Source organism: Papaver somniferum, chromosome 5 (genome assembly GCF_003573695.1).
Source record: "Papaver somniferum cultivar HN1 chromosome 5, ASM357369v1, whole genome shotgun sequence".
Taxonomy (NCBI): domain Eukaryota; kingdom Viridiplantae; phylum Streptophyta; class Magnoliopsida; order Ranunculales; family Papaveraceae; genus Papaver; species Papaver somniferum.
In genome coordinates, this window is record NC_039362.1 from 78,052,541 (window position 1) to 78,066,712 (window position 14,172).

Sequence of the window (14,172 nt, forward strand, 5' to 3'; positions counted from 1 at the left end):
CTCAAGGAATCTAAGTGTGAATTTGCTAGAACATCAATCAGCTATTTGGGTCACATTGTTTCAGCTGATGGGATTGCAGTAGAACCTGATAAAATTTCAGCCATTACACATTGGCCCATTCCTTCTATAATTAAAGATCTCAGAGGATTCTTGGGTTTAGAAGGGTATTATCATAAGTTTGTGCGTAATTATGGGAAAATTAGTGATGCACTGACTAAATTCTTGAAGAAAGATTCTTTTACTTGGAGTGATGAAGCTACACAAGCCTTCAACAAGTTGAAATTGGCTTTAACTACTACTCCTGTCTTAGCATTGCCAGATTTTTCTAAGGAATTTTATTTGGAATGCAATGCATCTGGGAATGGTTTAGGAGGAGTGCTAATTCAAGCTAGTAAACCTATTGCATTTTATAGCAAACTATCATCAGGAAAAAACTTGAATTTTTCCATCTATGATAAGGGGATGTTAGCCATTGTATCTTCAGTGCAAAAGTGGAGACCTTATTTACTTGCCCGTCACTTTAAAATTTACACAGATCATAGAAGTTTAAAATACTTCTTGGAGCAAAGATTATCTTCTATTTAGCAGCATAAATGGTTATCTAAACTCATTGGCTATGACTATGAAATTATTTATCGGAGTGGATCTTCAAATAAAGTTGCAGATGCACTTTCAAGGTTAGCTAACATTCAATTACTATCAATCATTGCTCTTGTGTTTGAGGGAATTAATGAAATCATTGCTGAATGTCATAATGATCCGTAATTGGGTGCTCTTATCAACAAATTTCAGCAGTCTACAGATAGGGAGTCAAAATATTCTTATAAGGATGGCATTCTTCGTTATAAAGGGCGAATTTTAGTAGCTCCTTCCTCTACTTGGTGTACCAAACTGCTTCATGAGTTTCATTCTTCTCCTCTTGGTGGTCATTCTGGATTTCTACGTACATTCAAACGCCTGCAGCTCAATTTTTACTGGAAAGGTATGAAACAAACCATCAAAGACTTTATTACTCATTGTGATATTTTCCAACGCAATAAGTCAGAAGCCTTAGCTCCTCCTGGACTTTTACAACCTCTACCCATACCTGAGGATGTTTGGTTGGATATTTCAATGGACTTTATTGATGGATTTCCCAATTCCAATAGAAAAAAATTCTATCTTGGTTGTTGTAGATCATTTAACTAAGTATGCCCATTTTATACCATTGTCACATCCTTATTCTGCCAGCACCATTGCTGATGTTTTTGTGAAAGAAGTGGTACGACTTCATGGTATGCCCAAGAAAATCACAAGTGATAGAGATCCAATATTCATGAGAAATTTTTGGGAAGCTTTCTTTGAATTACAAAACACTCAGTTGTGTCGGAGTTCAGCATATCACCCACAAACTGATGGGCAAACAGAAGTAACAAATAAAACATTGGAGTGTTATTTACGGTGTTTTGCTGGAACTAAACCAAAAGATTGGCCCAAAGGATTCAATGGGCAGAATGGTGGTATAATACAAGTCATCACTCAGCAATAAAGACGAGTCTATTTGAAGCGTTGTATAGTCGTTCCCCTCCAACAATCTCAGCTTATTTACCAGGCTCTACTGCTGTCAATGATGTAGAACTCAACTTAAAAGCTAGAGATCACACTCTGAGACTTCTGAAATCTCACTTAGCTGATGCTCGAATGAAAACTTATGCGGATTCTCATCGTACAGAAAGAACCTTTGACGTGAATGATTTTGTTTATCTTCGTCTGCAACCTTATAAACAAACCACTGCAGCACATCAGTCTTTCTCTAAGCTTTCACTAAAATTTTTTGGTCCATTTCGAGTTTTGGAAACGATTGGACATGTTGCTTATAAACTAGAGTTACCAACTACTAGTCGCATCCATTCAGTGTTTCACGTTTCTCAACTTAAACTTAAGCTTGGATCTGCTACACCTATTGAACCAATCTTGCCCACTGTTATTGACTACGATAAATGGGAACCAGATATTATTTTGGAGCGAAAGATGTACAAAAAAGGAGCGTATGCTGGAACCAAATGGTTAGTTCAGTGGAAGAATCACTCAAAAGAAGATGCCACTTGGGAAGATGCTGATGAACTTCTTGCTCGTTTCCCTGCATTTCAGGCTTGAGGGAAAACCATTTTTCAACCGGCGTGGGATGCTGCAATGCCAGTTCCTTCTCAGGATATAAATCCTTATTTAGAACAATTGCTTTATTTATGATAACCTATAATTATTTACGTACTTTCTTTAATTAGTTTTGCTTGCTATACAAGCTAGTTTAGTTATAAATACTCAGAACTCGAGTTTGTTTAAGGCATTCAATCAATATACAATTCTTTTTCTTTTAATCTTTGTTATTATGAGGTTTCTTACCCCAAATCAAAAGGGTTATTTCTTTATTTTCTTAAGTTTTGTGTTACTCATCTCTTGATTAGGTTTAGAACCCTAACAGAATCCTTATACTAAGGATCTGGTTAACCTGATCTTGATTGAAAATACTTTTTAACTCGTTTAATTCCCAGCTGTTTGTATCCTTGTCGATTAGCTCAACCACCTTCATGTTCTTGTTTGACTCATTACGTTGATGTTGGAGAGAAGCAGCATCAAAGTTTGGTATCCAGTTATGCTGAAAAACTTTTATTTGTTTTCCATAACCCACTTCCCACCTGTGAACTTCTTGATGATCTCTAGCCCTTCTAAAATGCTCTGCCAAATCCAGGTACCCCTCTTAGGAAGATTATCAGTGAGAAGATCCTTGTTTCTGAAATATCTTGCTTCCAATAATTGCACTTGGCTTGAGTTTCATTCAGCAGTCTCCATGCGAGTTTAGCGAGAAGAGCTTTATTAAACTTAGTTGTATCTAAAAACCCCAAGCCTCCCTGCAATTGGTTTGCAGACATTCTTCCATGATATTAAATTAACTCCCTTTGCATTGTATTTATTCCAGAAGTAGTTTCTTTGAATGTCATTCATTTTGGCACTTGTCTTCTCAGGAATGGAAAATATACTCATTTGGTGTTGAGCAACAGAACCAAGAGTAGCCTTGATCTGTATTGATCTTCCAGCTTGATTAACTAACTTCCCCTGCCATCTCTGTAATTTACTCTTCATCTTGTTAATTAGAACCTCAAAACATTTATCTCTATTTCTGCCAGGGAACAAATTAACAGCCAAATTTTTTTCATTTAAGTCCATTTTTTTCATACCAAACATTTGAGAGATATCTTCACAAGCAGCTGGACTTAAATTTTTACTAAAGAAAACACTAGATTTTTCTAGATTAACCAATTGGCCAGAAGATGAAGAAAATTGAGAAATAAGTTTGTTTCCAGTGACTTTTGTGAATAAAATGCAGTCATCTGCGAAGAAAAGGTGTGTGATTTCAGGACAATAATGGTTGGGTTCCATAGCTTCTATAGCTTTTTGATGAGCAACATTTGGTAACATTCTACTGAAACCCTCCATACAAAGGATGAAAAGGTAAGGGGATAAGGAGTCACCTTGTCACCTTGTCGCAAGCCTCTGGACAGGGTGAAATGTTGAAGAGGATAGTCGTTAAGCATAAGAGAGATGGTAGAGGTACTCACACAGTTATAGATCATGACACACCATTTTGAATTAAACCCCATTTGCTGAAGTATTTTCATCAAAAAATTCCACTCCATGAGGTCGAAAGCCTTGGCCATGTCTGGATTGACTCCAATAGCCCCATTAAAAGCTCTAGTTTTCTTCATATAATCTACCATTTCATGATCTATTACTGTGTTGTCATGGATATTTCTGCCAGGAACGAAAGTCACTTGCCACGGACAGATCATTTTTCTTAACACCACCTTTAGTCTTGAAGCCAAAAGCTTTGTAATGATCTTGTATGTTATGTTGCATAAGCTTATTGGTCTAAAATCTTCTAGTCTAGCAGGTTGCTCTTTTTTTGGAATAAGAACTTAAAATGTTTCATTGATCTGACTCGGTAGTTCTGCTGTGCTGAAAATATTTGTGACTAGATTGACTACATCATTTCCCACTATATCCCAATTGTGTTGATAGAAGCCGGCTTGGTACCTGTCTGGTCCTGGAACAGCCCACGGTCTGATTTTAAACACTATATTCCTCACTTCTTCAGAAATAAGAGTGGATGTGAGCATGTTATTTTCTTTTTCAGTAATGCATTTATCTATAAGCTTGAAAATATCTTCATCTAAAGTGGGGTTGACCGAAGTAGTAATGCTGTTGAAGTGATTGTTGAGGAGTTGGTGAAGATCTTCTCTATTTGAAACCCAATTAGCTTGATTAGCTTGAAGACTGTCTATATGATTTCTTCTTTTCCTGAAATTGTGATTTTTTAATTTCTGTCTTGATATGACCAAACACCTTGTGGTTCCAAGTATTGAGAACTTTAGTTGTATTATGAAGTTTTTCCGTGAGAGACTCTGAGTTGATAGAAGCAGAATTCCAGCTTTGGGCTATTGTTTCCTAGCATGAATGTTGAGAGAGCCAGGCTTCATAGAATCTGTGAGGCTTAAAAGAGGGTTTTTGATTTTCATGAGTAATGAGGAGGATTGGGGAGCATTGACAAGGGGTTGGCAATGGGTCGATCAATTCTGGATCTAACATTCTTAGGAGATTGTTTGTTAGACCAAGTGAAGGGAGATCCTATAAAAGTAATATCACTGAGCCCAAAATTATCAATTGTTTTTAGAACAAATTGGAGTGATTGAGAAGGGTGAGTTGAAAAGCTGCTTCTTTCTGAGCTGAAGAGAGTGATATTTAAGTCTCCAAGTATAACCCATTAAATATTCTAGGAATTACTAGGTAGTCCAGGAAACCCAGTACCGGTTACTCTCTAATCCACCCCTAGAATAAAATTATCCGCTGGTCCAAAAACATGTTTTTGGACCAGAATATTTATTCCCTAGTCCAAAACGTGCGGGTCACACAAGACAAGTTTTTCAAAAGTACCAAAAATACCCTTTCTGCAACTCCACGAACAAATCAAATTCAGTTTCTTTCTCTTTTTTTTCATCTCAGATTGTTTCTCTTTGGTTTTCTTTGCTCCTGCGTTTTGGTTCATCAAAGTATCTGGTAGCATCTTTCAATTAGGCTCATCACAGCTACTATCTCGTAAATCATCTGTGCTTCGAAATCAGATTCGAACAAGGTATTTATCTCGTAAATCATCTTCCTCTGCTGTTGTTCTTGGAATGTTGATGAATAATTAGGTTTATTCTGATCCGATTTCTATCAGAATAGTTGTCTATGATGTACGTTGTTATCTTTCTTTTATGATTTCAGTTTTGTGATGATTTATATTGTTCAATTCAGTTTCCGTTCGATTTACATTGTGATTTTTGTGTGTTTCAATTAGGTATCTTAAAATCGAATTAGGTTAATCTCAGATTCGAACAATATATGTTACTATAATCACCTTTTCTCTGCTGCTGTTCTGTTTTAGTTTCTTTGTAATCTGATATAGGTTTGTTTTACTGTATTTTTTGATATAGGTTTGTTTTGTTAGATAGATCGTGTAGTAATTTTGTATTCTCTTTTTGATATAGCTGCAGTTCTTCTATTTTAAAGTTAGTGGTGGCATTGAAATCCAGTATCACCACGCATATCATGCAATTGAGTTGTCGCATAAACAGATTTTTGGTAATAATGTTAAGTCGTACACTGATCTTGCTTGGTGGGTGAATGTTGTTAGGGAAACAAACCCTGGGTCATTTATTGATTTCGATTTCAATGATGCTACAAAAAGATTCAATAGACTTTTTGTTTGCTTTGGAGCTTGTATAGAGGGATATAAACTATGTCGTCCCATGATTTTCTGTGACTGTACATTTCTCACTGGAACTTTTAAAGGAGGTCTCATGGCAGCAACATGTCTTAATGGTAATCAAGGTAACTGGTTCTTTTTTTTTTTTTGATATGTAGTGTCTGGTAGTTAGATCACTCATATTGACCTTACTTCACTATCTGACAATGAGTATTGACCATACTACATACTACATATTGACCTTACTGAGTATGAGATAAACCATACTGCATGTGAAAATGTAGTGTCAATCAGTTGCTTAACATGTTATTATGTAGTGTCAGGTTTTCACATATCAACAAAGAGGTAAACCAACTGCATGTCAATATGTAGTGTCAATATTAGTTGCTTAACATAACTAGTAATTCCTTTTTGCAGGATTTTATCTGCTCGCGTTTGCTTTAGTACCTGGTGAAGACAATATCAGCTGGGAATGGTTTTTCAAGAAACTGAAGGAGGCTTTGAATGATGATCGCCCAATCACTTTTATGACTGACCGAGGTGAAGGGTTGGTTAAATATATTCCCAAAGAGTTCCCTGATTCTCATCAAAGATATTGTTACTTCCATTTGGACAAAAACTTACCTACCGCAAACTCTGACGAAAAGTATAAGGAAGTGATTGATGCTTTCCGAAAGGCGACATATGCTCTTTCTCTTGCAACATACGAGGAAGGTCTTCAAGAAATGGTTAATTTGGGAAGGCCTTGGGTTGCTGACTACTGCCGCAACATTCCAAAAGAAAAGTGGTCCAATGCTTTCTTCAAGGGTTGTAGTTATGGTTACACTTCATCTAGCGTTGCTGAATCGTTCAATAGCTGGATTAACAAAGAGAAGAAATCACCTGTGTGTGCGTTCGTTGACTCGATCAGGTTTGTATCAGTTTCCTTAGTCACAGTACAAGCTTATATTAGTTTTCTTTTTGTAACAGTATTAGCATATATGTTCTGTTAATCTACGTATATTTTTAGTATAACAGACTTTGCTATCCCCTTGTCGTGTAGGATACGTATGATGGAAATGATGTCAGAACGTCGTGAAGAGAGTCTCTTTATGGACCCAGAACTGCTAACCCCTACGTATCAAGCCTTGCTTGAACTACACATCCAAATTGGCCGTCCCTGGAAAGTTAGCCAGTCAGATGCTAATCGTTATGAAGTGCATTCTCCAAGGTTAGCGTTTACCCCTAATCTCTATCATCTGAATGTTATTTACTTTCTCTTTCTTTTTTTTAAGTACCATGTTTCTGTGAGAACATATAAATATGTACTGTGTATATTAGGTGTACTGAAAAATAACACATCAATATGTACTGTGCAGATCTCATATGGTAGATCTAGAGAGAAAAACTTGTACTTGCCAACGATGGCGCGTTTATGGTTTTCCATGATCGCACGCTACTGCAGCTATTACTAGATCTGGAGGAAGGATTCTTGATTAGGTTGAAGATTATTTCAAAGTTACCACTTTTCGTAAGCTATATTCAATAGATATTATATCCGTTCCTAACCACGACAGGTATGTGTCTTTAATCAGTACATTTTGCATAACAATATGTAATGGTAGATACCACTTACACATGTAATAACAATTGAAACTGTCAACATAAACCTACTTACATATGGATGTTACATACTGATATGTAATGTTAGATACCACTACATTTTTTTATATTTGTTTTCAGGAACAATATACCGTGTACATATTCATATGTAGTTGTGGTTCATTCATTTATATGATATTGTTTTTTTCTCACAGGCCCGATGAGTATCACGTAGATGATATCGTTCTCCCAGCAGAAGTAATTAGGTCTCCACCAGGCAGGAAAAAGGGGAAACGTTTTAAGTCTGCATTTAAGACTAGTAGAAAATCTGTCAAGTGTTCAAACTGTAATTTGAAGACTCATCACAACAAGGCAACATGCAATCTTATCCGACAGTATGAACTTTCTGAAGAATGATTTTGTGTCAGGTATGTATTTCAGTCAGATACATATTAATGTCTTAATTAAGTAAGTTTGATACAATACAATGTACTTTTAAGCAAGTAGTGTTCTGATTTCTCTTTTTCTTTTATCACAGGCTTGAACGTGCAGCAGAATGTTATATCGATGATGTTGCCAGATTCCTTTTCCACAATTCTTTCCTCTATCCCTTGTTCTATTCTACCGTTTTTCTTTTTGATTTTGTCAGTACAAACTGAATTTGGTTAATAAGTATTTCATTTACAGTACATACATTACAAGTGTACTGAAAATACTGTTTTTGTTGTTTCTTAGAACATCTTTTGGTTTTTGAAACATTATAAGTCTATCAAAATGTAGTTATTGTAGTTATTTTCGAATTATGAAATATGTTTTTAAGTCTATCAAAATGTCATTATCTATCAGCAGTAGTGAAGTATTTACATACTGATATTACATGTCAGTATTGTAGTGTTAGTATCTACCACTACATACTGATATGTAGTGGTTGTAGTGTAACCATACTAGATGTTTGTAACAAGAAAACAATTAAATATGTACTGGTTTGTGGTTTAACCATCTTCCACTAAGATTATTTAGAACATCTTTTGGTTTTCCAGATGATTCACCATCTTCACGGGGGTCGAGGGGGCAGCGCCCCCTCGTATCAACAACACAAAATCATGTTTAAGTAACACAATTGAAATACCACTACATTAAAGTTAAACCCAAATTCAAATTAAAAATCACTACATATTAGATATATGTTTTTGAACATTCTTGAACTCATGAAATGAAACCAAGAATAGAAAGAAAAGAAAATAGTTAAATAGTGATATGTACTGTCAGATTACTTTTAGCAAGTAAGACTATTTTTATGTCATCTGCCAACTGATTTCCGGTGGAGATGCTTTCAGCAATTTGCATGCTAACGGGACCCTTTTGTTACGAATCTTCGCTTGCACTTCTTCATCATCTCCCAAAGGCACTCCCACATATTTTATTTTTGACATCATCTTCATAAAATGCATCACAAACAGTAGACAGTCTGGCGATCCCCCTTGTTGAGGTGCTTCACATTCATTCACTATTACATTCTTCATTGTTACTTTGTCCTTCTCCATCAAGTACACGTTGATAGGCACGTACATGTAATCTGCCATTTTGCAGGCGTGTAGATAACAAATACCTCCCCATTCAGCCTTAGAAGAATTGTAGTGGTTGAACACCATTTTTTCGCAGTCATACTCAAGTAGCGTCCAATGAAGATTGTGGTGGCACATTGGTACAAGAATCTTCTTGATACTTTCATCCATCGCCAATATTGGTTTGTAAACAGAATCATGTGCTGCTCCTTTGAGGTTATCCGGGAACTCGACATTGTACTGAAAACATGGATGTACTTGAAATAGTTTATATCTAATTTTGTTTTATGCAATATTGATATGTAGTGTACCTACCCCTACATACTTTTTTAATTTTTGAATATGTGTTGTAGTAAATATGCAGTGTAAGATAATAACTAACCCAAGCGGATGGATCCAGATGCAACACAGGCAAGTATTTCCTGTATACTTCGTGCATCGGTTGCTCATTCTGAAATTTGGTGTTAAGCTTGTATTGTGCGTAGTTGAGAAGATCTTGTTCTAATAAATCGTTCTGCACCAAGTCATCAACTGTAGTTCCACTTACACAAAGACCACCTTCTCCCACTCTCCAAGCAATTGAGCTAGAAAATAAACGACGTAAAGGTTAGTATTCTTTGTGTAACAGTACATACTGATATGTCTTTCTCAGTATTTTTTATACAAATATGTATGTATATCAAAAGTACATACACAAACTAATAGTACATATCAATATAAAAGTGTCAATTGAGAACTCACCTAAGATTTTTTGCATTATTGATGTATGTGGAAAGAGTACTCTTTTGTTCATCGTTCATGTCATTATAGAATGGTGATTTAGTCAGTTTCCGGAAATACTTGCGCAACTTAAGCTTTCTCTTTTTGTTTAGTGGTAGTGCTTCTGCAGCTGCAGTTTTCGGTCCTTTATATGATGGTGAGAACTTACTTCTACTCTCATATATATCATCTACCTTCTTTGCAGGATGGGAACGAGTAACAGGTCTGGTGGGTGTTGTTACCTGCTGCTTTTCGGGCTTTGTAGCACGCTTTTTGTTCACTTTTACCATTTTTTGTTTCTGGCTTGTGCTAAACTGTTCCTGCATTTTTAATCAACATAAAAAAAATATGTAAATATCTATATTGCATAAAACATAGTTACATCACCTAATCATTTTTGAAAGCATGTAGTGGTATATGATTGTATGGTATAGTGATTTCTAGTGCTACCATACTGATATACATATCAATATGTAGTGATTTGTAGTGTAATATTAACTACACAAAATGAGATTTTTAGTACATATCATTCACCTGTGATGGAACCTCCAAAACATCTTGCGAGGGGACATCCAGAACATCTTGTGATGAAACATCCAGAACATCTTGTGATGAAACATCCAAAGGATCTTGTGATGCAACCTCCAAATGACTTTTTGAACTGGTTGTAGGTATGTATTCTTGTTGCTTACCTGTAACTTCACCTGCATCTTTCGGTTCAATGGGTTCTTGTTGCTCAGTTGTTTCTTGTGGAATGTGTAAAGGCCGCAAATCTCTTCCAAACAGATTATCAAATTGTTCTCGTAAGTTAATACCAAAAAGACCATCGTTGTTATCTGGAAGGAGGTCTGCAAACTCTTCGACATAAACACCAATGCCAGAGTTTTCCATTTCTATAAAGTCTGGCATAGACAGCTTTTCAATGTGTTCCAAACTCGACATCATAGTAAACAAAGGTACATCCAGCAAATTAAACTCTTCCGCCGCCAATCCGGCGTTATACTCTGGAAATTTCTGCGAATTAACTACAACTGAAGACTTCGTTTCTAGCATAGTTGTAAGCAACTCCTTTGCTGCTTCCTGCCTAACTTCAAGTTGATCAACCTGCAAAAATCAATTGAAACTGTCAACAAAAACCTACTTAGCTTGAGTTTTTGCTATGTATACCACCACAAGAATGTACTGTTACATATAAATATGTTCCACTACAAGAATGTACTGTTACATATCAATATGTAATGGTAGATACCACTACATATTGATAAGTAACAGATAGATATTGATATGTAACAGATAGATAGTGGTATACAAGAATGTACTGTTACATATCAATATGTAATGGTAGATACCACTACATATTGATATGTCACATAGATATTAATATGCTACTTACCTGTGTGTTTTCTTTTCCCTTTTTCTCTTGTATCTCTTTGACTTTTTCCTCCAAATTAGATTTAGCCCAATTTTTAACCTCAGAACGCGGAACTTCAACATCATGGAACTTCAATACTGAAGTTGTTGACAATTCAACCTCAGAGGTGGCATTAACATGAGTTTGATCTTTCGGTGTTGACAAACCAACTTCAGGAATGTTGACATTAGCATCTGTTTGATCTTCCGGAGAACCTTGCATTTCGTTATCAACTATTTGGTCCACATTCAACTCTTCATTGGGGTTTCTTGGAGTAGGTGTACATCCCAATCTAACATAATCTTCCTGGCTGGCTTCTCTCTGCAAAGGGAAAGCTTTCCGGTAAATATCATGCAACATGAACTCAAGCTTTGAAGCGTCAACCGGTTCGCCCTCTTGCTGCATTGTGTTGAATTCACTCCATTTGGAAGATATTGTATTCCTCAAATCATCGTATTTAATCTTCCAATCTTCTCCCCCCAATACTGAGTCTCTTCTCTTTCTCTTCTCTTCTCTTCTTCCTCTTCTTCCGATTCGGAATTCTCATCTAAACAAAAAGCATCATCATTTGCTTCCTGTTGAATCCTTCTTGAAATACGATTAAGGATTTGTCTTTCTTCGTGTGTTATCTCATCTTTGAAATCAACATGGAACTGGTACAAATCAAATAAATGTAAAGAAGCAACTACATATTAGATATTACCAAAAAAAAAACATGTCGTAGTTCTTTCTCTATTAGATACACAGGGAGAACTACATATTGATATGCTAATAACTACATATCAATATGTATCACCACAAATTGATATGCTAATAACTAATACATATTGATATGCTAATATGTAGTAGCATATTGATATGCTAATAACTACTACATATTGATATGCTAATTATTACATATCAATATGTCGAACTACGTGTACTTATCAATATATTTTTATTATGACAAAATATGTACGGCAAGTTTACCTGATACTCAAAAGATCAATATCCTTTAGGAACTCAGCACATATCTTTGTATGATTCCACCTAGCCACTCTTGGCACATACATTCCTGCAGGTTCTGTCACTATATCCTCGGGCGCCACCAAATGGGTATGCTCCGCAAACCATGGCTGCAAAATATTGATATGCAGTATTAGATATACTATCAATATGTAGAAAACACATAAAACAAAAACATTTTGAAGTAGAATAACAAAAATAAATAGATTCTTACCAACAAATAAATAGCACAACCATTTGTGCGTTCTACGGATTCCACGTTTTCATTCAGCTCTTTCTCTAAATGAGAATGGATGAGGTCAGGCCATGAAATATTCTTAGCCTTCTCAAGATCAAGAACGAAACCAATATATTTTTCAGTCAAAGCGTTTGCATCACTTGTAGCGAAATAATGAAGTGCACATATACAAGCAGATAAGCCTAACAAGATCTTCGGCATCTTCCTCGTCTTCCTCGTCTTCTTCAGAATCTTCATTTGATTGATCACCCACGCTTTGCAGAGACTCTTCATCAGACTTCTTCTTTTTCAGATTAATTGGTGTTTTTTTAAGGATATTCAAGATTGCCTTCACAATCATTGGCCTAGTCACTTTATCACCAGCTTTCATATCAGTAGGAAAAGTCCTTTTGAAAAATTCTGTTTCACGCCATCCACTTTTTTTATTGACTTGTAAGCCTATAATCAAGATATTCCCTATTTGGAATTCTCGGCATCCCATAAATAAGTGCCATTTCTTCTGGTGTGGATACTAGCTCATTCGGTTGGCCATGCCTTTTAAAGACAAATCTAAGCTTGTTTGGATCTTGACCCCTAACGTAACAGCGTAACATTTTCGTCATTGCATCTTCAATCTTCAACCAATGTTCCAACTCAAATCTTGTGTACCAGAACATTAGGAACAGGTTACCGAATGATGCTTCAGAAATCATCTTCAGCTGCAACTCACTCAACTCAAGGTTTTCAGTGGACTTCGCAATAGCCTTCTTAGTGGTCCTAATAGTCTTCGCAAGCCCCCACAAGACCCTGAAACCGCCACGGTATAAACTTCGTGGTTTTCCAGCTCCTTTCTTACGCTTATTAGCACCTACACAATAACAAGAACCAAAAACTAATACAATACATATCAATATGGTATATCAAATATGTAGTTACATCATCAATATGTAGTTGTAATATCTACCAAGTCTTCAGAAAATACTTAATACCAAAAACAAGCACAACAATGCATCATTACATACTCATAAACACATGTTATTAAGGATACATATTATTCATACGCTTTGTTCTTATATGTAGTTGTACTACATACCTTCTACATTTGCTTTCCCCCCTTTTGTTTTTGGTGAATGAGTAGCAGCTCTCAAGGCAACTGCTTTCTTCCCCTTCTCTTCCCCTACACCATATCAAATATGTAGTTAATGTATCTACCATGAACATGAAACAACTACATATCAAATACCACAACATACTGGTAATTTTATAACTACATACTGATAACTACATATGAACCACAATTTACGGGGGTCGAGGGGGCATCGCCCCCTCGTTATTAAGAATTATCTTCAGTTTTAACATTACAAACCTTCTTTCAGGAGCGCTTTTGCTTTCCCCCTTTTTTCTTTTCCCTTTCCTTTTGGAGAAGGAGTAGCAGCTCTCAGGACAAGTGCTTTGTCCCCCTTTGCTGTTGGTGAAGGAGTAGCAGCCGTTGTCGCTGTTTTTCCTTTTGCTTTAGTAGTTTCCGCTGCTGTTTTTCTTTTGCTTTTTGCTTCAGGAGAAGCAGCTGCTTTCTTTCCTTTGGTTTTTGCTGTTTTTGTAAACCAAAAGTTTTGTACACATTACATATTACAGGCAGATAATAATATGTAGCACACATATCAATTTGAGATGCTATCATTACATATCAATAACTACAAATTGAAGACAACATATTGATATGTAGTACAGATATAAAACATATGAATCACACACTGCATGTCAATATGTTGTGTCAAATTACATACACAACAGATGAAAAACATGTAAAACATATGACTCACAGAGATGTTGTGTTTCTATTGAACAAAAAACA

General features: G+C 35.9%; 1 protein-coding gene across 1 annotated transcript; it reads right to left on the reverse strand.

Moving 5' to 3' along the window:
* Positions 1–2,859: 2,859 nt before the first annotated feature.
* Positions 2,860–3,456, reverse strand: LOC113279211. The gene has a single exon (XM_026527913.1). The coding sequence runs from the start codon at positions 3,454–3,456 to the stop codon at positions 2,860–2,862; it is 597 nt and encodes a 198-aa protein (XP_026383698.1).
* Positions 3,457–14,172: the final 10,716 nt, after the last annotated feature.